Source organism: Xiphophorus couchianus, chromosome 22 (assembly GCF_001444195.1).
Source record: "Xiphophorus couchianus chromosome 22, X_couchianus-1.0, whole genome shotgun sequence".
Taxonomy (NCBI): Eukaryota; Metazoa; Chordata; class Actinopteri; order Cyprinodontiformes; family Poeciliidae; genus Xiphophorus; species Xiphophorus couchianus.
In genome coordinates, this window is record NC_040249.1 from 10,678,106 (window position 1) to 10,704,205 (window position 26,100).

At 38.2% G+C, this 26,100-nt stretch overlaps 2 protein-coding genes across 6 annotated transcripts; both read right to left on the reverse strand.

The window, feature by feature from the left end:
- Positions 1-15,505: 15,505 nt before the first annotated feature.
- On the reverse strand, positions 15,506-19,539 carry rps24 (ribosomal protein S24). Of its 5 annotated transcripts, XM_028007854.1 has the most exons (7): positions 19,436-19,539; positions 18,553-18,618; positions 18,258-18,467; positions 16,965-17,078; positions 16,737-16,739; positions 16,079-16,101; positions 15,506-15,585 (listed from the first exon to the last, which is right to left on the reverse strand). In XM_028007854.1, the coding sequence occupies exons 1-6, from the start codon at positions 19,436-19,438 to the stop codon at positions 16,096-16,098; spliced, it is 402 nt and encodes a 133-aa protein (XP_027863655.1). In that variant the 5' UTR covers positions 19,439-19,539; the 3' UTR covers positions 15,506-15,585; positions 16,079-16,095. The 5 variants fall into 5 exon arrangements, with proteins under 5 accessions (XP_027863655.1, XP_027863656.1, XP_027863654.1 ...); XM_028007855.1 differs by lacking the exon at positions 16,737-16,739; XM_028007853.1 differs by lacking the exon at positions 16,737-16,739 and having other exon boundaries at positions 16,079-16,107.
- An 889-nt stretch (positions 19,540-20,428) lies between these two features.
- eif4ebp2 (eukaryotic translation initiation factor 4E binding protein 2) lies at positions 20,429-26,086 on the reverse strand. Its single transcript, XM_028006832.1, has 3 exons — positions 25,764-26,086; positions 23,494-23,673; positions 20,429-22,310 (listed from the first exon to the last, which is right to left on the reverse strand). The coding sequence occupies exons 1-3, from the start codon at positions 25,894-25,896 to the stop codon at positions 22,279-22,281; spliced, it is 345 nt and encodes a 114-aa protein (XP_027862633.1). The 5' UTR covers positions 25,897-26,086; the 3' UTR covers positions 20,429-22,278.
- Between the last annotated feature and the right edge of the window lie 14 nt (positions 26,087-26,100).

The window sequence follows — 26,100 nt, forward strand, 5'->3', positions numbered from 1 at the left end:
AGGCCACCAACCTGCAGGATGGGAGGCATTCCTGCCAGAGTGACAAATGTGCTGAGAGCCCCCACTAAGATTCTCCTTTTGTTTGAGCGGTGTGCACAAGTGTCTGAATTTATATGCGGGATGTGTGCTTACGAGCGCTACATAAAAGGATAAGCTGATTTTAGTCCACATTCAGATACAAAATGTAAACATGATGCAGGGGAACAGAACCAGCACAGGTGAAATCCTTTAGGCCAAGGCACAGCACATGTGTGAAATGTTGTGAGCCATGTAAGAGAAGAAAACATCTCACTCAAGTCGATCAGGTGACCCAGAGAAACAATTCTACAAAAAAATATTCAAGAAAAAAAAAAGAAAAAGCACGTGGATCATCAACACAGCACACCATCGGATTCTCAGTCTATGTTCCCTTAATACATGGAATCATTGCCTAAGAAGAGCTTTTTGTATTTACCTAGATTGTCTTTGATATTAAAATTGACTTTATGTTTAAGAGTGTTTAAGAGTGACAAAAAACCAAACAAGGAAAAAAATCTGTAATATATTTTCAGTGCAGTTCACACATTTTTCTGCTTCAGTCGCAAAGCTTAATACAAGCCTAGTTTTTTATTTATTTTTATTTTTTACATGTGTTCAAAACAGGCCCGCAGCTGGCATTCCAGCTCTATCAAAAGAAAAGGTATAAGATTAAGATGTGCTTAGCAACAGCTACAGGTTAAATTTAGATCATTTACCATCATATTAAAATAGCACATACATTATAAATAGGTTGGTTTGTCAGATTAAAAGTACCTTTTGAAAATAACCTTTATTCAAGAATTAAATATTCTTTTATTTTTCCTATACATTTCAGTTTTAAAGAGGTTTTTCTATTATTGGTCTAATAATATTCTAGTCTTAAATATCATGTTTTCATTAGATGTAAGTGTAATAATCGTGATTAATAGAAGTAAATGGTTGAAAAAAAAAACATCAGTTTGTGTGGAAATTGATATTATATAAGGTGTTTCACTCATTTGATTGACTTGCTGTTGTAAGTAAACAATTCTGTAATCTAATATATCAAATGGGTCTGTACATTTTGTTAGAAAAATTATTCTCTAGGTTCATTTACTTATGAGTTTATTTTACGAGTTATGTTTTCATATTATTCTTTTTATATTATTATTCTCATATTATTATTCTGTTTTATGTTTACTTAACTTCTCTCTTTTGTAGTACATTATTAACTTTGTTTAGGATGTTTGCCTGGAAGCTAAAAACGTTAAAACATTCATGTGTTATCAGCTTCATGTGAAACTGATTAGTTGCGGTCAGCCACATGCCCTTATAAGGGCATGTCCACAGAAGGTTCCAGAACATAAAGATCGTTGGTCAATTTTCTGTGTGACTGTGTGAAGAAGCCCAACCTCCTTTTTCTATACATAATAAAGAGGAATACAGAGGAAGATCTGGCAGAGTTGATTCCAGACAGTGTTTGACAGCGATTTTTCGCGTCTGTTTTCAACTCTCCTGTTCTGCAGAAACATAATTTGTGTCTCTGGTTGATTCTTTGCAGGTTAGGACATAAAATAAATCTATCACATTCATCCTCTTTTAAAATCATAATAAAAATAAGATGGTTCATACCAGTTTACAAAATGATGTAGTCAATATGTCAGAAAATGGACTTAAACTTGGTCACATTTTAATAACAAAAACTAAACTAAGCTACATTTCAATTTGAACATAATAATAATAATAATAATAATAATAATAATAATAATAATAATAATAATAATAATAATATAATTAGACCTACATTTACAGACCAAAATGTAATTTGACCAGTCTGTTACAATCCCATGGAGGATCGTCTTGACTGATATGTTAAAACATTGGTCCAGTTTTAGAGTCTGTTAATGTCCAGCTTTTAAATGAACTCTTGCTGTTTTGGATCAACAAGACAAAATGGTAAAAAATAAAACAAACCAAAAAACAACAATCCCAGGTTAAATCAGGGTCCATCCGCTCTCACTTTCTAATTTGAGCCCAACCTCACCAAATTGTTATTTTTGACTCATGTTTTATTGTGACATATAATAATTCTCTTGAATGAAACAAACATATTCAAAACAGTGAAGCTCAGCAAGTTTCATTAGGCTGGCCTGTGTTGATGAATGTCATCAGGGATACTTGATACAAAAATGTCAGGCGCAGGAAAGGGCCACGTTTGCAAGTTTAATGAGTTTCTGAGTGCTTGAGTGGCCGCATTCAGAGACACCACAGGGCTTAAGATGGGTCTCTCGTCTCTCCAATTAGATATGAGTGGAGGCTTACTGTACTGCGAGGCCAATCTAAAGTGACAGTCAGGAAACAACATGGTGGGGACTGAGGGGGATAAACGACGGAAGTCAGCCGGAGCGTGACAGACCAGTCATTTCCCAGTGTGCAGCCCTGACTCTCACTCTCACTCAGGGTTATAGGGTTCCTACGGGGTTCCAACAAACTTTCACGCATAAGATTCAATACTGTTCCAGACTCAGTGTTCCAGGGTGCTCTGGTCTTTAAGCTTGTTGTAAAAAGCAATGAAGTTCAGTGTGAAATTATAGCAGATGTTTCTACAGGAACATGGACAAAAATAGAAGGAAAGGAAAAAGGAAGGAAGGAAGGAAGGAAGGAAGGAAGGAAAGAAGGAAGGAAGGAAGGAAGGAAGGAAGGAAAAATGGCAAACACAAGATAGGAAATAATTAATAGCAAAGGTGGTAGGGCACAAGTAGGAAATTAAAGCACAAATGAAAATTGGGAAAATAGAAAGAAAGGCGCAAGGAATGAGAAAGGGAGTCAGGGAGGCCAAAAAAAGGACACAGCATTAAGACAGTGTGATAGGGAATAAATGCCAATATTTTGATATACTGACTCTGTCTTTCTCCAGAATTTCCAAACTGCAAAAACACAGAATAAATGCATAAAAGCTGGTTATTTGAACCAGTCTAATCTTAAAATCATCATGCTAACAAAATCAATCATGAGATAAGTCAATGTCAAGAACTCATAAAACATAAAAATGTTATTTTCCATGCAGTACTCCCATCTACACTGTTTCCACCTATAATAGTATCATAGATGCTCCACATCTACTCTGCTTGTGACGCCAGTCGTCTGGATAGTATAATGTTTTGCCCATGTAAACTGAAAATTGACATTGGAGTTTTAGATCATCACCTGCCACTCTGATCCAATGGTTTAGCTCTGTATAATACCATCCCAGATATGAATGGGACACAGGCACACACAGCTGCTTGTCCTGAAGCTCTGCTTTTAATCCTGCTAGTCCAAGAATAAAAAGCACAATCCCTATGTTTAGCCGCAATTTGAGTTTTTATCTGGGTGCAACAACAATCCCAGCGAGACTGTTCATCTCCTTCTGCTTGCGCTGTATACCAATCAGGACTCAGGTGGAAACATTTAGCGCTGGTCTGACGAAGCCCCCAACACTTCAAAAGCACTTTTGATGTTTCCCCTCCGCTTCTTTCAGGCCAGTCATGCATCAGTACTTCTGTGAAAAACAGACTCTGAGACAATATTAGAAACGATGCCTGCAGGCGGGTCTTTGAAGCTGAACGGCGGAGCCAGTCAGGCCAGTCAGCCCCATTGATGGCATGCTACTCTCCCCCACTAGTTTGTATGATGCTGGATGGTTTTCAGTCGGGCTAGAGGGAATACAAAGCAGCCTCTTCCTCCAATCCTTGTCAGCAGAAATGTTAAATCTTAATATCACAGCCCGTGCCGCAGCAGAGGCCGATGAAAATCTTGCAGTAGTTTGCTCAGCCGAGCATGTAACATTTGGTATCAAGCAACTCAAGCAGCTCACAATGCACTCATTTCGAGTTAATATAACCAATGTCAAAGACTATCTGAGTGCCTTAAGACCTCTGTAGTACTGAGGAAATATTCATGATGGCACAAGTTCACATTCCACATGCTCCAGCTTCTTTCTCTATTTTATTTTATTTTTCCTGAGGGCACAAAACACGTGCAAAAGCAGCTACAACTCAAAGCAGCCAGGTGCAACATGCTGTTTGTTCAGTGACTGTTCTGATACCCCACTTAAACCCCACTGTGACAATACCACTATCCTAGCACAGCTCCCTGTCTTTTACTTTGATCAGGTTTCATCTCTAGCATGATTTCTTGCCTTTTTGGTTGCACCTTGCTGGAAATAAACCTCACCAGACATTTGTATCATAGCTATTCTTCTGCAGAAATGAAGAGCCTTCCAAAGGCATCAATTTGTCACTTTAAAAGCACATCCTTTGGTTTATTTTGTTCAGATTGTATGCGATAGAGCAACACAAAAACAGCACTTAACTGCAAAGTGGAAGGAAAATGATACTTGGCTTTCTTCTTTGGTTGTTTTGTTTTTTTTTTTACAACAAATAATCTAAAAAGTGTGTCAAGCATTTGTATCAATGCCCCTTGAATCAATACTTCTCAAACACCTTTTGCTGCAACAACAGCTGCAGGTCCTTTGGGGTATGTCTCTACCAGCTTTGCAGATCTAGAGACTGGAACTTTTGCTTGTTTGTGTTTGTGTGAATAACACAAGTTCAGCCAGATTGGGTGGAAGCTCTGCACTTAGACTGCACCATTCTCGAATATATGTTGAACTAAACTATTCCAGTGTAGTCCATCTCATATACAGTATTTATGTCTCAGTATCAAGCGTTTTGCAGCCTCTTATTTACTCCATTTTAGCTCCACCCATTTCCCCATTCACTCTGACAGGATTCCCTGCCACTGATGAAGAAAGCGTTCCCACAGCAAGATGCTGCCATCACCATGTTTCACTCTGAGGCTTGTGTTTTTGGAGTGATGACCCCTGTTGGGGATGAGAGCACATCTGATAAATTTTTTTTCAGATTTGTTTGTTTAAAAGGAGCCTGGAAACCATGTATCCTTTTTCATTCATGTCACAATTATGGAAAACTTTGGGCTTTTTCCATAATTGGGCATTTTCCAATTATTGGGCATTAACCACATTTTGGTTATAATCTAAAAATGTGAGGCTGTGAATCTTTCTGCTTGGCTCTATATACAAAAACATTAGTGACTGAAACTATATTTTCTTTGGATAGAACACAGTAAACATGGGTTTTTCTGCCTGTCCTGCAGATTTTGCAAAACCAGATGATGGTCTGAGTCCATTTTTAAAGCATTAAGAAAACAATATTTTTCTTTGTCAGCTTTGCTGGACATCTCCCATCTTGGAATCCATATTTCATAAACACGTCTTACCAATCTTACCATTCTGTCCCTCCTTGCTCTTTTTATATCCCGGTGCAGCTGCCTGCACAACAGGGAAGAGCTTATATTCTAGGTTCTCCTTAATTATTAATGTGCTTCTCAACACGCGGTCTGATCCAGCCACACAACTCGAAGTACTGACACAGGGAGAAACTGCTCTCTCAAGGGTCCAACCTTCCTCTCATAATATCAGACACTGATCCAGTTTCTCCAGGTTTTTTACAGAAGTACACGCTTGTTATCCACTAGAAAAGCTGCAAAGAGTGAATGGGCTATGACAAAGTTGTTAAAGAGTTAATCTGTAAAATTAACAGTTACCAGGACAATAAACACTACTAGTTTTCACTTTTATTTGCATGCAAATTCTGGATATTAATAGAAAATCCTTTACGTAACGGGGCACATTTTCTTATTTTATCCTGTAAGATTCATTTGAATTCCAAAGGTTAATGAAGTAGTATGTTGGATAGGCAATACCAAATGCTAAATTTAGATTGAAATGGTGGAAATAGAAGAACGGAGAGTGTATTTTAAATCCTAAAACAGATAGCTAGAGATTCGGATTTTGAATTTGTTTCACAAACTTTCATTATATTTGTGTTGAGACGTACTGTGCTTTCTGTAATTTCTATTAACAGCCAGAAAATACATAAAAAATCCTGACTTTTGCCAGCTGTGTTTGGACTAAATTATGGTGGTGGGTAGTTAGTAGTTATATTTACCCAGTTACACTTATTTGAGTAACTTTTAGAAAAAAAGCTTTAAGTTGTAGTTTTATATATGCATTAAATGGCAATATAGTGATGAACAAATATAGCAATGCCTTAAAATTTGTTTTTAGGAGTTTTGTCATTCTGGGTCAACATTCATTCTTCATCACCTCCTTATTGTAATAAAAACTCAAAATATCTGAAAATCTTTGCATTGAAGCAATCGGTAAAGATTTGCTTAGCAATTATTCAGTTAAAAACATTTGGACTTCTTATATTCTCAGATGTGGCAAATCAAAGTCAGGGTTTGCAAAAATACTTCAAAACTCATACAACAGTAAGCATTAACATAGCGGAAAGTTGAATAGTTACCAGAGATGTGGTGACGCACATGCTCATTTCAGGGTTTTCACCAAAGGACCACCAATAAACAGAATATCATCAATGCTTGATTGGGTCTATCTGATACTGACTAGAATCAGAATCTCCACAAATGCTCAACTGATGCCCAGTAGCTCTCTTTAGTACAACTAGAGGTTGAGTTCAGGCAGTGGGAGACACACTGTCCTGCTCTGTGGGTTGGGGGTCTCCAACAAAGCCTCTGACAGAGGTAAGGTCAGAGCCTATTGATTTTAACACTGCTCAATAAAGGAGCAGGCAGCTCAGAGCAGAAGATAACACTCTGGAGTGAGAGTGAAGAAACATGGCCTCGGCTCAGTTACACCGTCTGCAACATCCATTTCATGTAGGTGGGTTATAATGAAAAAGCAATACGGGGTATCTCTATATGATTGGCTTTCCACCTGGATGCTTTCATCCATTTTATCAATCAGATCAGCAATCAGCTTAGAGGAAAAGGCAGCAGGAATGTGGAGGTTTGTCCCTGCGGCAGCTTGGTGCAAAGCGCAGTGAGGCCTTTGAGTGCTCTGCAGTATGTATGGAAGACAAAAAGTGGAGTCTTTAAAAGGGAGTCTTTAATGTGCAAGGGAGAATTATGTATCCTTTTAATCATAGCCTCTCCCACCATGCAGCCGTTTATGATGAAAGTGACAGAGAGCCAACACAAAGCTAATTCCACAACTGTCACATTTAATCACCCCTTACCTTGTAAATGAGCAGTAGTAATGACAATCACCTCATGGCCCCTGTTCAAACACATTTATAGGGAGGGTGGTTGATAGAACCAATCTGAGTTAATGTGTTAGAAGGGAGAACATATGTTCTAGAGATGGGTTTTAACAGGCTCAGTCCCATTTGGATCACAGGTTCTAAAATCAGGTCATCTTCAAAAATAAATAGCATGATGGCGTACAGGTACAGCACCTTGCAAAAGCATTTAGACCCCTTTCCACATATCTTAGAATGTTATATAACAAACCAATAATACGTAGCACATACGAAGGGGAAGTGCAATCATAAAGGGTTTAGAAATTGTTCACAAATGAAAATCTGAAAAGTGAAGTGTACGTTTGTATTCAGCAACTTTGAGTCAATATTCTACAGAACTACCTTCAGATTGGATGGAGAGCAACTTTAAACATATATTTTAAATATACCCAAACATAAGTCCAAGTCCAAACATAAGTCCAGTTGGATTTATGTTTGAACTTGGTTTGGGCCATTATAGCACATGGACATGCTTTAATCTACATTCTATCCATCGGTCCATCTATCTATTCTACTTCTTCTGCTTAATCAGTTGGTTGGGGAACCAGCAGCCAATCTTTTCTCTCCTCAGCCACTCGGGTGAGATCCTCTGTGGAAATCCCAGGTCAGTGGAGAAGCACAGACCCTCCAGTGTCTCCTGGATCTTTCTTTGTATCTCCTCCTAGTGGAACCTGGAACACCTCAGCAGGAAGTTGTCCTAACCAGATTCCTGAACTAGTTCCTCTGGATGTGCAGAAGTAGCAGTTCTACTAGACCCTCCTGAATGACAGAGCTTCTCACGCTGTCTGTAAGGATGAGTCCATGACACTCTGTAGAGGAAACTCAATTCGGCCGATGTATTTGCAATCTTGTTCTGTTGGTCACTGTCCAGAGTTGTGACTATAGATGAAGTTAGAGAACATAGATTCACTGGAAAATCAAGAGCTTCATTTTTCAGCTCAGCTCTTCATACATATAGAACCACAAAGCAGAAACTACAGAAACAGTGATGCAATGGCTGCCACTGCAAATGCTGCACCAATCCACCTATCGATCTCCTTCTCCATTTTCCCTCTTTTGACAACAAGACCCTGAGTTACTTAAACTCCTCCACTTGCCCTGGCACTCAATCCTGCTCCCTGGCAGCACGCTCAATCCTTTTCCAGCTCAAGACCATAGTCTCACAATTGAAAGTGTAGGAATCTTTAATCTAAATTGTTGCCTTGTTAATCTGTTTCTACCTTTAGTGTCGTTGTCCTACTGGAAGGTGCACCGCAGAGTCTCAAGTCCTGCAACTGTCAAAGGTCAAAGGTCTCTTTTCGTGTTCCAATCTTGTAAAAACATTACAGAAATATGTGCTGTCTCCTATTAGCAAAAGCCAGGCTGTGCAAACTATTGACAGTTTGTGTGGTGGGAGTTAAAATTTACTTTTGTTAAACAGCAGTTTCTTTTTCATTCACTGCTCAAATTAAACATGGGACTTTTCTAAATGTTTCAGTTTAGTCTAATCCAATAAAATTGGCCCTTATTTTAGGCTTTTTACACGTCTCTGTTAGTGATAGTCGAATAATTTGTGTATTAGGTAAGACATATATTTGAAACGGAATTTTCACGTTCCACCAGTATTTTTCTCTTTCTGAGGTTTGGTATGTGCCATTAATTTAACAGTTTGATTTCAGGAGACTGGATCATTCATAAAGCTCTAACAAGGTGGTCTACACACTAACTATTTGAGAAATGATTAAAATTTATGAGAAAATATCTTATCTCACACTCAAACAAGGAGCATTAATTATTCAAACATCGAACTGCAATATTCTTGATTGGTAATTTAACTTTTCTTTCTTTTAGTTATGCTGAGCATCACTAACAACACCATGAATTATATATGTGTCCAGCAAAAGAACATATTATGGGATCTAAATTGCAATCTGAGCAGATCTTCCTTTTTATTCATCCCAGTCCTGTTTAATGACTCACAAGGAGATTGCTCTCACTGTTGCCATTAATCGAAGCTACTCGGCTTGCTTGATGAGGAGAATGTTATGAAGAGGAATACCAATGAGTGGAGGAATGTGCAAATGTGCAGGCAGCCAAGTGCTTTATGCAGGTTAAACACAACCTTTTTACATCCTTAGAACAAATTCTAATACGATCTGACGGTTTTTCACAATGGATTATATCAAACCTTTCTGTTTCTAAAACAATACCATTTAGACTTTACCCCATTAATGCTGGCCATTTAAAAGCAATGTGATGCATTTCCTATAGTATACATTTGTTGATTAAAAAAGGAAAGAAATGGCTTCTCTTTGAAGGACCCTTGGGTTTGTCAATGCCCTCCTAATGTTCTTGAAAAAATTATGAGCTGCATCGATTTCATTTCACATTTATTTAATTCATAAATAAAAATCAACGAGTACTGTAAGCATTGATGACATTTTGGTCAGAGGAATGTAAATGCCACTTTGTATGCAAGTTTGGAAGATGTGACACCCGGACTGATCCATTATTGGATGGCAGAGTTTACTGGTTGATATGACGTACCTGCCAAGCATGTTTACTTCATGGTCTAATGCAATTATGTCATGCAACTCCCTAAGCAGGAATTTGTTCAATCCTTTAAAAGAAAAGGGCCAAGGTATGGAAGAACTACAACCTACCAAGATATGGTGATCTACCTAAACTTACAGGCTGGGGAAGGAGAGAGTTACGCAACCACAGAGTAACCAAGAGGCAACTCAGGGAAGTTGGCCAGAGTTGAGGGAAAGTTGGGTGAGGGTCCAGGAGGGTCTCTAAAAGCCTAACCAGCCAGAGGTACAATGGAATATTTGTGCAATAAACAACCAAACAGCTCATCACAAAATATATTGCTAATTTAAGTTGCTTCTCCAAATCAGGCACAAAAATACACCTTTAATGACTGCTGCAGTTTAAATATTTTTTTAAATCTTCATGTCAAGCATCTTCAGTACTTTGAGTCATTTTGCTGTCATGCCCTGCAGCAAATGCGGTTCAGAACAGACAGCAGTTTCTGGCAGTGGTGCTGAAGAATATCAACTCACTCCTCATGCTACAACCACAGTTTTCAAATCCCATCAGGGATTTTAAATAGAACTTAAGTCAAGCAACTAAGATGGTCATTTTAGTATCTTCCAAGGTGTCCTCTGAAACCAAGTTTTGTTGCTTCAAGGTCCAAGCACAGCTTCCTCTCAAACACACAGCTTCCGCCCTGGGGTTCCTGATGCTTGAATGATTCTATCTCTCCCACTGAAGGTTCCCAGAGCCAGAGGAAGTAGAACAACACCAGAGTATCACTAAGCCACCACCATGCTTCACTGAAGACATGGAATCCTTAAACAAATACTTCCTTCTTGTGGCCTTTGGTCAAAAGGCATAACGCTCTTCAGTACTAAGTATGTGTGTGATTGTGGAAGTTTAAACTTTAAAGTTTTATGCAGATTTTTCCCCCCTCCCCTCCAGGGGGTCTTTTTGTGGGTTCTAGTGTCCCTTATATGAAAGTAGGCTGACAGGAAAGAGGAGAGGACATGTGGCAAATGTTGCCGGGTCCGGGAATCGAACCCACGACGGCCGCGTCAAGGACTCCAGGCCTCCAAACGTGGGTCGTGCTATCCCCTACGCCACCACAGCAAGCCCACGCAGATCTTTTTCAATCAGTTGAACGTTTTTGACCACACCTGATCTGCACACGAATAATTCTGAATTTTGCATATACGTAAACCCAATCTGCAGTGGGGCTTGCATCATTTTAGGAGATACTGTAACCTATATTTTTAAGCTTATATGAAGTGCCCTTCCTCTACAGCCCAAGGACACACACATGCCCACACAAGTCCTCGATAACGGCGCTCACGAGTGTACACACGCACACACACACCTCTCCCGGCCCAGAGAGCACAACCATCACACAGAGCATTCCATCATACTGTCACTCTCATCTGCTGCCCTTTCCCATTACAGCTCTCCCCTGATTTTGCCTCTCTCCTTTAGCTCTCCTTCTGTCTAAACCTTTTCATATTTTTTTTCTCCTCTCCACCACGACATCCACTGCTGTCCCCAACTTCTTGTTCCTGTTTTTATGCATATCATACTCCTAACCAGCCAGTTTTAGCAGTAGCAGAGGGGAGGATGCATTTTGTGCCAGTCCTGGGTCATTTGAGCCTCAGACGGAATGTTAGCGGGCGGCAGCGATGCTTCCGAATACCACACACATGATTGAGACTGAGAAGTGGGACACAACTGTCAGATATCATGCTTCTCTCATATGTGAGCCTGTAAAAATGCAGTCATGGAAAAAACACCAACACAGCAATTTGGCTTGTATACAGTATAATCATGGGAGCTGGGTTTTGTTTGGGCAGATGTGATTTGCTGCAGTCTCCGCATGAAAAAATAAAAATAAATTCCTTCCTTCCACCGCTTCCAGAGCGGGATAAATGACAAAACCATGTCAGGCTGGTGATGCAAAGAGGATAATTAGGATTCACGAAACACAGTTTGTCCTCAAAAGCAAATCACTTCCCTGGTGCTCAGGGGCTACAGAGGCACAGATCATTTTATATATCAGCACCTAGCAACTGGCAGATGGAGTGAACTTGGAGCAGGCTGCCAAAGCTGATAGGACACTGCAGGACTGCAAAATGAGCTGTGATGATTCCCCTGCTGAGGCCAACAAGGGAGACATACCTCATTAAGATGCAGCACATCCTCGAATGCCTAGCCACGCTCTGCAGCAGCAAGTTGCCCCTCTGCAAAAAAAAAAAAAAATATATATATATATATAATAAAATTGTTTGCTCTAAACACAGATAATCTAATGTGATTTAAAGGAGGAGATGAGTTACAAAAAAAATACATCGATAGTTGCTTATTTGATATTCTGTTCATTGTGGTCAACCAACACACTACCTGGAGGGAGACAGGTCATTAAAATGGCACCTGTAGTGAGAGTATAAACATATGGTCTTCATAAGCATTCAGCATACACCAGCATGAACACACACCTTTGTTGTACATGCAGAAGACAGAAGAATGTCCTCATTACACACCCCTTCCTGACCTGTAGGAGAGCACAGGCGTCTGCTCTTTTGAATTTAGGCGTCTCTTCTGTGGTTCGCTCATTTCTGAGGCGGCATCTACCAAATAAGTATCCTGCGTCACAGTTGGTTTGGAGCTAAACATCTCATTCATCAACGCCTTCTCTCATCGCTCCTTGTCAAACTTTTTCTTTTTAGACTCGCTAAAATCGTTTTTTATTGAGTTAGGTGTATAAAATTTCCAGCTTATGACATCCTCCGTTCCTGGAATAATGTGAAATTAAACTAATTTTACTTCTCCGGTACTGAGACAAAGGAAGGCAGACAGAAGAGGAGCAACCAAATTAAGAAGAAAAAAAAATTAGAGAGGGATGCCGGGAAACAGGGGCTGTTACAAGGAGCAGAGACAAAGACAGAGAGGCAGGGACTCTTGGGACGGACCAATGGGGCTGTGGAGAGACAAGCTTAATTTCCCTCCACCATCTGTTACCAGTCCCCGGGTTGAAAGCTCCACTTATGTCAAACCTCCGCAGCCTCACAGCCAGCAAAGCGCCACTGAGCTGCAGCCTTTTTAGTTGTTTGTCCCTATGAGTGGCTTCACATCCACACCATTGGTACCAGTCGACCCTCCAGTTCTCATGCTTCGTGCTACTGGGGAACTGTAACAGTGAAGGGTGTGCTCTAAGTCAGAGTGGCTTTGGATTTTGCGTGTCTTGCTTTGGTTAATTTTTGCTCTGTTTTGAACTCATTTCCCATAGTTTGGCCTGTATTCACACGCCTTGAAGTTTTTCCACCGTTTTACAAGTTACAACCACAACCTTGATTTTACATTTCTTTTACAATTTCTATTCAGCCTCCTTTAAATTTGATGTCTTTACATAACATAAACCTGACTTTAGACGTCAGCTAATTAGCATACCGGCCCAAGTGCCCCATGGTAACTGGAAAAACAACTCAAGTGGGAAAATGTTTCAATAGCACATCTATTAGCTGTGCACCCCAAAATGTCTGATGAGTATGAAAAAGAGATCCATTATTGAAAGGAAGTCAAAAGAAGTCACACTTGTAGTTTTCCCACAAACCTTGTTTACAGAAAGCATGTGGAAGGAACTCTTGTCATGTGACACCAAAACAGAACTTTTTGGCCTACATTTAAAACACATGTGTGGCTGAAAATCCGCAAAGCTTATCATCCTGAACACAACACCCAATGGTAAAATGGTGAAACGTAGTGGTGGCCACATTATGGTTCTAGGATGCTTTTTTCCCTCACAGGAAGGAAGTTGGCCTTTAATGGGAATTAATGAGAATATGGATGGAGCTTAATACAGGAGAATTCTGGACAGAAGTCAACATGGAGGTTGCAAAGATTGACACTGACGGTTTCCAGCAGGATGACCCTAAAGCCCTAAAATAGAGCCCAATCCAATTTAGACATACTGACTAAATGGGAAGAAGTTCAATGGGTCTGAATAATGTTGGTGTAGTTTATAGGACAATCACAGTAACTATTCTGATTAACCTTCAGTGTTTAATCTTTGCCTATTGCCTCTAATAGAATAATATCCACAGGGGATGCTGGGAGTCTATATATAGACCTCCAAACTGGGAAAGACACTCCGCACCCTCCACCCCCAACTCAAAATGTGTCAATGGACGTGCCTTTAAGCAACTGTTTCCCTTTTCGTCCTGGTGATGTAAGCAAAGAGGAGAGATGTCTGGCCTACATTGAAACATTCAAAGCCATTAAAAGATATGGAAATATGTCACAATACAAGGTAAAAGATAGTGTTAAAATATCAAAAATAGAGGATTGTACACTTCAAAAAAATATTATTTCTTGTTGAATATGAAGATTTGTTTCTAATCCATACACTTAAGCTCTCCAAACAGCGCACTCGTTCTGAAAACAAAGAATGGGCGTCACACAGTGACAGGTGTGGAGTAGGGGCTACCCCTAGGACAAACAATTTCCTGGCATTTTAATCACTCTATTTACAGTCTCAGGTTATTTCGATGCAAATTATTTGAAAGGTCACTTTGCGCAAAGGAATATGTATTGTGCTTCCCATGTTGTTAATTCATAAATTAAAAAAAAAAAAATCAAGTCTAGACTCTGTCAGACCTGGCTGTAGCTTAATATTCAGCACAAGCTTCAGAACATTTAAGTGGATTACTTGATTTGTTCGGCCATATACTGAATTTTTCCTGTCCAAAGTCTGAGTTAATTCAAAGCTTTCAGTGTAGGGAGCCCTCATGTGGTTGTTTCTGATATTACAACCACCAAAATAAGCCTGTGATGTCCTTGACTATTCGAGCGCTGAAAGTTTTAGATCAGAAGCAAATGGAGTGGTGTCATTGTAAAAATGCAGAAAAAGTAATATCAAATAGTTTTGTACGGCTGTCTTTTGAATAACATATTTTTAAACATGTTTACAGTCTTCTGAGGTAATTTAGTAAAATGATTTGAAAAGTTGTTAATGGAGACTTTAACTCAGCAAATTAATTTTGGACTGTCTGTCATCTTAAATTATTCCAGATTAGGAACAGTGTGCCATCTTAAATAAAAACATTAATGTTTTAACTTCTAGGTCAAACATTGGCTTAAACAGAAACACTGAGGCACATTAAATTTCAGTACACTGGTCAGTACTTTTCTTTTTATGTACTGCAATTTTCTCGTTAGTTTGCAGCCAATGTTTTTTTATAAGTCACTGTAATAAAAACTTAATATTTTCTGATAATTCTACAGTTTTTAGTTTAAAGAGCTTTCAATCAGGTACTAGAAAAAGAACCAAAATGACTTGAAAAATGTTCTGCTTGTGCCACTCCAGTGTGGCTGCAGATAGGAAATTGTCCAACAGCAATATTCTGGTTTCAAGTTGTGGAGTCAGTCATAATAAAAGCTTCTTTACTTTCTTTTCCCAGCACTCTGTGACCTTTTGTACCCTGAGCGCACATCCCTCTCAGTTATGAGGCTCGGCTGCAGTCAGTTTGTCCTAAAGCACGGATATTTTATGACGTCCGAAATGGGAAATTGTCATGTTCAGGAATGGTTTGAAAGTCAGAACAATTTTATAAATTTAGTTTCTTAAAGTGATATACACACGTTTTTACAACAATGCTATTCCTGAATTTCAAGAAATGTAATATAGTGATACCACAGAACAACCAGTTTTGAACATGAAACAGGTGTAACTTTTTTTGTTATTTTACATTAAAAAATAAAAAATATAAAACATGATGTGCACTGAACTTAATCACATAACTGTGAACAGGCAACATAAATGAACAGTCACAAGGTGCCTTTTTTCCCAAAACTTTATTTGATGACAATATACAAGACCATCTTGAGCACGAAGACACCCGCTGGCCGTCTGGGCTCACTGCAGGGAAAAAGCAGCAGCATTAGCGTCACAGCAAACTGAACTAAGAATGAGAGCATGGTTTCTACTTTCATTATTTTGAGTTTAGAGTAACAAACTGCAAAAATAAAACTAATTATATTATTAAACAATACCGTTCTTCACAGGTTTTAGACCTTAAATTTCAGCGTAAATGTTTCACACACAAGCAATCTTTAGATTCAAACGCCCCAGCCCCACAAACACACACCACAAAACCTTCTACCAACATGCAGCTCTTAATCTTAGGTTCAGTCAACTTCATGGTCTAATAAAAGCACTTGTGTTTAATTTTAAGTGAAAACAGAGGAAAGCCTAGTAGATAATCCCATTATATCAGAGAAAGTCTAAAACACAGAAGAAGAATCACTGAAGGAAAGCTACTGGGAAAAGTAGTGACATGCATGGCAGAGCTCATGGCTATTAGTTTAGGATGTGCAACACAATGGCACACCATGCTTTTCTGCTTTGATACCTGCAAAACTCAAAACTTCATTTCTGCAAAAGAAATCCATGGGAAGCAAAGTGAAGAACAAAAAGTGGAACAAAAATAAAATTGACATGTTAAAAAGTTCAAACATGGAACAGAAAAGATTTCTGAATGGACCTGCATCATATCCAAGGGCTAAGCCAATATACACAATATATTAGAATATGTTTCTTACTGCTACTTAAGCAGCTACAACAGCGCACTACAATGGACAATACTCTAAAGCCAAGCAAGCTTTGTAAATCCAGAGTTTAGAGTTAAAACACTTGGATCACAGACTGGTGCTACAAGGGTGACGGGTGGGAATGTACACTACAAAAACTACACCAGGGGCTGCAACTGGTTAGTAATACTGTAAAAAACAAGTCAACTAGTGAGAATCTCCTTTTACCACCATCACTTTTCCAAAAAATAAACTTCTACCACATTAGTTTTACTGATTAGTACTAGGAGGAGGGGGCAGACAGCTCAGTAATAATCCAAGGCTTAGATCATTTAACATTGGATGCAGAAAATACATCCAAATAGGAAAAGTGTTATGGCTTCTCTGTTAGGCCGGGGTACAGAGGCAGGAGTTAGCTGCCGTCTAGGATTCCAGGATGATCAACACAATGCAGTTAATCCTCTTATGGACTACATTTACCTTCTACAGTTTCCGAAGACAATGAGACAAAGTTGGAAAGATGAGGAATAAATTAAAATGGGGAAAAGCAGGAGAAAAACACAAGAATAATGATGTTGGAAAAAGAATAGGGTGTGCAAGGAAATGCCATAGAAGATTACAAGTTGTGTTTGTAAAAATGTTCCTTCTGACAAACTTTCACCGGCATAATAATTTTGATTTCATAAATGTGCTTCACTATCACTGTACCTTTTTGCCAGCAGCTCCAACACTGGCCTTCTTGATGCCTCGTACTTTCTTCATTCTGTTCTTGCGTTCCTTGCGCTGTTTCCTTGAGGTCTTCTTTTTCTCATACAGACCATGCTAAGGGGAAAAAACAAAACATTATTACTATTGCAGCTCCTTATTATCAGCATGCAGATAGGCAGCTGTCAAAGTGCAGACAAGTAAATCATGAGAGGTCAATAAGAATCTACTTTAACACGGCAGGCCCTTGGACAAATTACACCCAAAGATTTGCCGTTTTATTAATCACCAACTACCGATCTCTAATATATAATTACTTTAAATCACTGCTTATCAATGCAAGCCAATTAATGAAACGTCTCCCTAGCGACAATGATTTGATATACGATTGAAAACTAAATGATCAAAAACCTGAAAATGTATGAAATGGGCAAAGGCAAACATGAGAAGCAGCTGTGATATTTCCATAAATAGGAACATTTAGCACGATCTAAACACTTAAAAAATATACAGGTTGGTGACTTTAAAACATAGAAATGAAAGAAATTGAATATGTGACCAATACTAACGACCATTTATGGTGACAAAAATCTAAATCAGAATAATTTCAGAATCTTGTAAAAAATATATTCATACTGATAAGTACATGATTGTCTGCTGAAGGTTTTGCCATCAACAGGCCCCTCTCTGCTCAGACTGAGCTGCTTTTTGCTTTAAATCACATCTCACTGGTTCCACAATGGTCTTGTGTTCTTACAGATCAAACCGGAGATGGATCAGAAGTATAAAACCCAGAATGGCTTTTGGGACAAGATTCAAACTGCTTCAGTGCAGTACTGACTGCAGGATACAATCCTAGGAGAGGCACATAGGACTATGAAACAGCAGTGCATCACCAAAATACCAAAATCCAAGTTGAAGGTCTGCAAAATGTGCTCACAACAAACAATACTCCACATAGCTTGATTAGTTACTAAAGTACAACTGTAAGAATAAATGTATCAGAATTGATACATTTATCAATAAACACGCTAATGATGTGTTTTTTTTAAAAAAGTACTCCTTCCAGCATAGACAGCATGAAGGAGACCCACCAGAAGGTCATTTTATTGCTACCTGCAAACAACTTTCTATGAAACTGCATGCATGCACAGAATTGCATTATTATTCTGCTGAACAATAAACAGGGGAGCATCAATAACCCATATATTAAAAGTTGGGCAAGACGAACACCAAAAAGTAGTTTTATTTTTCAGCTTCCTCAATGGTACAGACAAAAAAAAGTTCCACACTCACCCTGGCAAGTCTGTGTTTGGGCTCATTCTTCTTGGCATAGTCTAAAGAGTCGTAGACCATAGCAAAGCCTGTTGTCTTGCCACCGCCGAACTGAGTCCTGAAGCCAAAGACAAATACAACATCGGGGGTGGTCTTGTACATCTTGGCAAGCTTCTCCCTGATTTCAGTCTTTGGGACTGTGGCCTTGCCAGGATGGAGGACATCAACAACCTATGAAGACATTAAAGCACTTTGTAAATATCTTTGCTTGACAAGACAAACTACAAAGATGGTGGCAGAGCATGAGAAAACTTACCATCTGCTTCCTCTGAAGCAGTCGGTTCGTCATAAACTTGCGGGTCCTGACTGTTACTGTGTCGTTCTGTAAATGAGGAAAAAGATTAACTACACAAGCTGTAGGTGTTAGCTGACAGGTTTACTGTTGAGGAACAGCTTACATATTTTGATGCACGTTTCTGAGGAAAGTGTTTGTAATAACTCAAGTACCTCTACTGGTAAGATGTTATATGCATGTGAAAACCTACCTCACCTGTCAGGTAAACAGACTGCTATTTCAAACAAGTCAACTGAAACTGTTCATATTTCTATGGGACATGTATAGCTAAGCATGCAACTCCTCCAGGCATTTAGTTGAAAAGTCACAAAATGACATTTATGTCTGATTATCTCCGTTTCTAAGCTAAGAATAAAAGGTGAAGATCTAAAGATGTTTTAACCTAAATTTGCTTTATTTCTATGTTTCTAGTACCCGGTTGTGGCAGCTGTGAGCATTTTACTGTCTTCTCACACATGGGCCGCGTTATTAGCATATTTAGGGAATGCATGCTAACGTTAGCGACATTAGGCTAACATTTGTATTTTACCAGTTAAAAACGGCACAAATTACGAAAATGTAAGTTGACTATTTCTGATCATAAATGCGAACAAAGAAATGTAAATGACTGAAACTCATTTAAAGCAGGGAAAACGGGCGTGTGTATTTGGCGGACAGGCATCAGTTAGGCTAAATTGTGAAATGTACTGTATAACTTAGTCAAAATTTCTTATTGTTGATTAATATTGCCAGGATCAAAAAAAGGAAAAACAACGTATCAGTTAATATGTGGTACGAGTGTGTTGGTGTACGGATGGCCTCGATATTGAACGGATTTTAGATGTATTTTTTCCCCGACACTCACCATTTTGACGCCGGCCTCGCTCAGGGACGTAAAAGAGGAAGAAGGACCAGCGGCAGCCCGGATTATTGCCTGCACAAAATGACGAGGGAGGGCGTGTAGTGGTAGTGCCTGATGTAAAACACGCATTATAAACATATTTACTGTACACACCCAGCTTAAATATTCGTTAAGCACTTTCGTACTACGTTGAATTGTCCGTGATTTCTCCATGACCTTACCTAGTGGGCAAATAAGTTAAATGGGAAGATAAATTGTATATTGTTTATAACACCCATTATTCTAAAATTTCAAGTAAGCTTAAAACAAAGATCTGAACTTAAATCATTGCGTTATTTTAAAGTTTTTTAAAGACTCATTTATTAGGTTACCTTGGGTAAGCTAGACTATTCTCATTGTAGTTGTTTGTATCCACTTGAGCTTGATTAAAATATTGAGTATAAACCGTTAGTTTCATTTTAATTATTCATTTAATAAAGCCTCTTATGTCAGTTATATATATATATATATATATAAACTATGCAAATATATTTAACTAAGGTGCAAATCAAAAATTCAATTCACAATATGATGAATAATAAATGAATGTCAAAAACATCAGTAGGAAGAAATGAGACAGGAGGCTGGTCATACCAAAGTCAAAGGAATGTAGTAACTAAGGCCATCCACACTGAAATGTGATATACTTCTTTATTGTGAGATGAAAGCTAACATTTGTTCTGCATCACAGCGCTGTCCATTACAGTTACACAAACAGAGCCAAACTAAAGAAATTATATTGTAAAATTAGCAGCAGATAGAATCACTCTGGGTAGTCTTCAGTTTCACGATTGAGAGGTGCACAACAGCATTTATCAGCTTACCCCTATTAAACCCTACATTTTTCCACCTGATGGTAATAAACTGTATGCATGATAGATAATCATGGTCAATGTTGCAAAATCTGCCACCTTTGCATTAAGTTGAATAAAATCAAAAAAAGACAAGGATACAAAATCTGTTACAGAATTTTATTGATCTTGCAGCAACAGTGTCCACTGGCATTGGAGTTTCATTTGAAATAAAAGTTATTTTAAATGTGAACAGAAGGTTACAGTAAGTTTGTGTCCAATCTCTTTCGAAGCATATTGTCTTACCCTCATCAAATCAAATGGATTGGAAATGAATCTGCCACCTGGATTACGATACCTTAATATAAAGACTTGTCGGATAAAAGGTGCGATGCAAACATAATTTTAAGCAACCTGTGAATGAAATTTTCACCAGACTTTGCCAAATGTCATTACAAAGCTAAAAGAAATTAAAAAATAATATTTGACAAACATCAGTCAGTGGCTCCTGTCAAACAGAGAAAGAAAATTGAATGAAAAACATGATTACTTGTTTGCCAAATAGCAGAGAGAACTTTGGAATAAAACAAATAAACTAAACATTGGATTAAAATGAGTGAGTGGGATTTTTACCATGATGTCATGTAAAACATCAGCCTCACATGCACACTCACGCTTCCAAACCTTATACCAATCCGAGTCAGAAAATCGTCAAGGAAATAAAATACCTTTTGCCCACTGACCAAGCAAAATATAACCTGTTTTAACGCTACTGTGAAAAAATAAACATCTGTCAGAAAATACAAATAGATGGCAAGGAAACTAGTCACTGCATTTCATGTTAAATAAGGCATGGGCAGGCAAGATGCATGGAAATAAGAATATTAATGTCAGATCAGTTTATGGAGAGCATCTATCAAGCCCAATGCACACACGGTTATCCGTTTCATTGACATGAAATGTAAAAGGCTTGGACAGAGTGAATGCCCCGGCAAAGCCTTAATACTAAAATTGTATTCAAATATAATAATAAATGTTTAAAAAACATTTACATTTATTCAAGTTTTAAAATGGATTTTGTTGTATCCCACGTACATAGGGATATTAACCACTCTGACGTCTGGATATTTAAAAACACCGGTCATGTTCATCCATATACCGCCTCCTCCTTAAGCTTATTAGCTATTATAACAAATCTGAGAAAAGGGCGGTGTTTATCTTTGCCGACTTAAGTTACTTGATATTATTGTACTTTGCTGAAATTAAATTAAAGAAATATTTTAAGCTACTTATGTCTATGCTTCATTTGATATTCAATTATCTGATGATTTATATCTGTTTAATTTTCCCCTAAATTTGTTTTTAAGCATTTTTTCCTGGAGGCTTACAAATGAAATATTGCAGCAAAATGTTGGGAAATTTGGGACTAAAATCTTGGGATGGTGTTAGGTCCTTTCCTAATAGAAAAACAAGAATAATACATCATTTCTTCAGGTACCGTTACTGGAATCAAAGCGGTCCAAGTGGTTATGGATCCTGGAGTTATTGGAGTAGTTTAAAAAAAAACAAAAAAAAAACCCCAGAAGTCTTTAAAATCAAAGTCGGAAAAATATCAAACCTTTTTAAAATGATTCCAAATTTTTTTTTAAAAAGTACCAATTCTTGCTCAAATTAGTTTATTTTTCCAGTTTGGTCTCACAGAAAGCTGTAAAATGAGCACTAAAACTAATTAATTTTTGGGTGCAAAATATTCAGGTCCCTTTTAATGAAAATGTTTGAAATTCGACTGCGATCCATTGTTACAAAGATAACCCTAGTTTTTGAACGGTGCCGCTCTGTATGTGCATGTAAGTTATACCGAATCGCCCTGGGGTTTACAAACATTACATCCAGCAGTGAGACAAAGAGCTAACAAAGATGGCTGCCATGAGGGCTCAAAACATTGGTTTCTACAAGCCAAGCCACTGACACACACAGTGCCAGGTTATTTTCTTATGCTGGTGTGGCTCCAGGCGGTTAGATGTCCATTTCAAACTGGGAGTCGTCACCTTAAAGATAAAGGAAAACCAGAGCAATTTGTTAAAAAAAAAAAGAACTACAGGAACACTTTTAATAATGCACTCAATTTATAAATAAAAAAAAGCAGTGATCATTTTGAGATGTCACATGAAGCATTTCTGAAACGCTTCATTCATCAACTCAGCTTTCTGTTGATTTACATGGATCCTTTGACTCTCTGTGAGGCTGAAATATGAAACCCCTCTTCATCTTCTGCTTTCTAGTAGAGGCCCTCGTGCTCTGGGTCAAACTGACCGGTTTGAGAACTGGTAACTTTTGAGGCCCAAAAAGGTCCAATTTGTTCTTCCTGGCAATAACATGTTCTCCCACGAGGTTTTGGGAGACTAACTCTAAAATATATTTACAGGATCTACAGAAGCCTCTTGCCTCTGTTAATATAGAATGAGGAAGTTTTAACTCTAAAAAATAGATAGATAGATAGATAGATAGCATTTATTGTCATTGAACAGAATTCAACGAAATTTCCATTGCATAATATATACATAAATAAAAATACATGGCACAAGCAAACTTTTTCCAGAGAGAACATAGATAAAAACCAAGACATCTGGAACAATGTTCTTTGAACAGATGAGTTGAAATTGTATCTGTCTGGCCACCATAACAGACGACATGTTAGGCAGGAACAAAATACAACTTTTAATAGATTGTATAGTTGTATATGCAATTATCACACAGAGAACAAAAGTATTAAAATACTTCATGGATAATTTATGAAGAGATTTATAAGTTATAATTTACCGGTTCAACCATAGCTTTGACAGAACAATGCCTTACCGTTCTTGCATGACAAAAACAACTATGCTGCTCAGCTGGTTTCTATATGGACATAATCTATTACATTAGGCTTGGTCTGAATGGTTGCAACTGTCTTTTAGATCCTTGTTCCCACCTCATACAGGGTGTTGCCATTTGTTTTCTGAAGTATTTTCGATTCTTGCCAGTTCTTTTTCCTATTGTCATGTGTCCAAAGGCGTGAACGTTACTTAAAAGCTGCAGGTTTCTGACCTTGGTCTGTCCATGTAAACACTGCTCTAATGCAAGTTGTGGTTTTGTGGAACTCTGGCTCTCCTTTTCTACCTAGATCCCATCACTTTCATAAATAAATAACAAGCATTGAAAACAAGCACAATCTTTTTATGCAACTCTGACCTGTAGTGGGTTTGCCATCATGGTTGTTGATGTGGTTGTTGGCTTCGTTCTTCTTGTTCTCACTCAGGATGTGTTGGCTGGTCACTCCAGGGATGACAGGCAGATGTGCAGGAGGAGTCTGAGCGATGGGAGAATTCCGCCTGTCCAGCAGAAACTTGCGGTCGTAAATGATCCGGGTTCCTTCAATGAGACGCAAGAAGTTTATTTTACTCGTCTTCCCTCCAAGTACCCTGAGGGATACTCTGAGTGGGTACAGCTAATACTTGTTTACACACATTTATGTGCCTTCAAACGCACTGAATTATGCCATCTGTAGTGTTCAGCAGTAGATCCAGAAACTTGATGATCAAACGCAAACGACAAAAATATTCACAGGAACAATATGCCTCAAGTAGATGTCAGCTTGCTTATTTTTGCAGATGTCTCATGCAAAGTTCTGTTGTAACTAAAAGGTACATCGGGTCTAAGTTTGAATACATGAAAGTCCTCTAAGTTCAAGGCTGATAAAAAATGATCTCTTGTTTCATTGTCAAATTGTTGGTTATATTTTTTATACGTTTACCGCTTTTATTTTTAGTAGTTTATTGTTTTTATAAGTCTTTTATCTTTCTCAACAAGTAAAAAAAATAAAAATGCAGAGTTGTATTCCTCTGTTAGGAATATATTGCTGTTGCAAGGACAAAAAAAAGCTGTAATACTTTACATTTATAAATCAATATGCATTAATGTAAAGTTCTTATATAGAGTTCAGAAATTACAAACATATTCATATTTACATTTGAACTAGTAGTCAATATGCTTGGAGAATATTAGTGTGGTATTTTGAAACAACAACGCATAAAGTAATTTGCTTCCTTGTATAAAATAATATGTGCTACCTGCACAATACTTGTGAGCATACAAGTCACAACTCGCCCTCCACTAACCACTTCCTAAATGAAGTGGAAAGAAATGGTGGCCTTTCTAGTCCTCACAAGAGAAGATTTTTCAGAAGCACCCTTGAAAATGAAGAGGTAAGAGCTGAAATTACAAATACCAACGTAGATATTTTAATAGTGTTCTCATTTCGATGGCGGTAACCTCTGTATCATGTGGTAAGAAGTGTTCTAGTGCATTGTGCTTGGTATAAGTGTTTAATTGTATAAGCATCAACAAAAAACAAGTTATTCTTAAACATTAATAGACACACACTCCGGATATTTATAACCAACCACTGCACTATAGCTTTGTTTAGTTTTTAAAAAAGTAAAAAAGGGGAAAAAAAACACTGCATTGTTTAGTTTGATGTAGGCTGTAGGGATAATAGTACACAACAACTCTACTTAGCTTTAGAACCACTTCTCTCATGTATGTAGTGAGTATTTTTAAAATGTACATATATAAAGATTTTTTTTCCCATCTTTGTACCCCTCAGAAGTAGGTGAAGACATAGAACCCAGTTATGCAGCAATACAGTATGTGGCAATATCTTCACTAAGTTCATAGCCCAAATTTTGCAATCAGCCTTGTAATAAGTCCTCCATCTGGCTCTGCTCCATCAACGTGATCCGTCTATATTCCAGTAATTTAACAGAATCACTTGTCAGATTCTATAGTTAGACTAGGGGTGGTCATTTTTCATATCGTTTATCATTTATCGTGATAAGCTTACTATCATGATAAGAATTGATTTATTATTGTTATGAGAAATTCCAAGTAATTTAAAAAAAAACAAAAAAACAAAGCTGTCTGTATTGTCAGAATTGTTAGTTTTACTATTTTCGTCACTTTGTTCAAAGAAATCATCAATAAATATCAACAATTATTAAATATGATTACTGCAGTTACTGTGTGTAGTTTAGTGATGCAAATCACACATCTTTATGTGACTGGTGTCCCAAAGTATTTCAAGAGCAATGTATGTGTTTGTGAGGCTATATGACACCCAGTCACAGTCACACAGTTACATCAAAAAGAAGCAATAATTATCGTTTTTATCGCCACATTTATCGTTATCACAACAGTACAACTAAATATCGTGATGAAACGTTCAGTCTATATTCCCAACGCTACCAGTTTAGACCTGTTCAAGTCCAATGTCAGGTAACGCAACCATGAGAATCTCTACGATGTTAAAAAGCCAATCAGGAAGCAGCTAGAGGCAACAGGGGTGGGTCTAATCTTTGTTTTTGTTTTGATCAGGATGACAACGCAGGCTGGGCCACGCAGATAGAAAACATTACCTGTTAAGTTAAGACAAAAACAGACAAGAGTAAAGCAGGTCTTCTCACCTCCAGGAGTGGTGGAAAATAAAGTGCCTCCAGGGGTGGTACAGTAGTCATGAGGTAGCTGCGTTGTGTCGTTGATCAACACCGTCCTGGTCGGGATGGCCCTGCTCTCGCTAAGCTGACGACTGGTCGACATTTTTCGGCGCCTGTTCGGTGACAAATCCAGCAGCTACAGAAAACTGTGGTGCTTCTCTCCCGACGGACGGTGGAAACCCGGGCCGTTCCCCACTTTTTTACAGCTTCCCGAAAGCTTTCTTGGCTCTCCGTTCGTCCTACCAGCCGTCAGCACCGTCCCCTCCCTCAGCAAGGCAGGAAGCACGACGAGCTGAGGGGGGATATG

Coding starts and splice junctions, on each gene's coding strand:
- rps24 (XM_028007852.1), bottom strand. Junction 18,468..18,552: donor TGCTTCAGAGGAAGCAGATG/GTAAGTTTTCTC, acceptor ATGTCTTCATAG/GTTGTTGATGTCCTCCATCC. Junction 16,740..16,964: donor TTGGAGCTGCTGGCAAAAAG/GTACAGTGATAG, acceptor CGGAAACTGTAG/AAGGTAAATGTAGTCCATAA.
- eif4ebp2 (XM_028006832.1), bottom strand. CDS start 25,896: ATGTCGACCAGTCGTCAGCTTAGCGAGAGCAGGGCCATCCCGACCAGG. Junction 23,674..25,763: donor ATTTTCCACCACTCCTGGAG/GTGAGAAGACCT, acceptor GTCTCATTGAAG/GAACCCGGATCATTTACGAC. Junction 22,311..23,493: donor TGATGGCAAACCCACTACAG/GTCAGAGTTGCA, acceptor TTTATCTTTAAG/GTGACGACTCCCAGTTTGAA.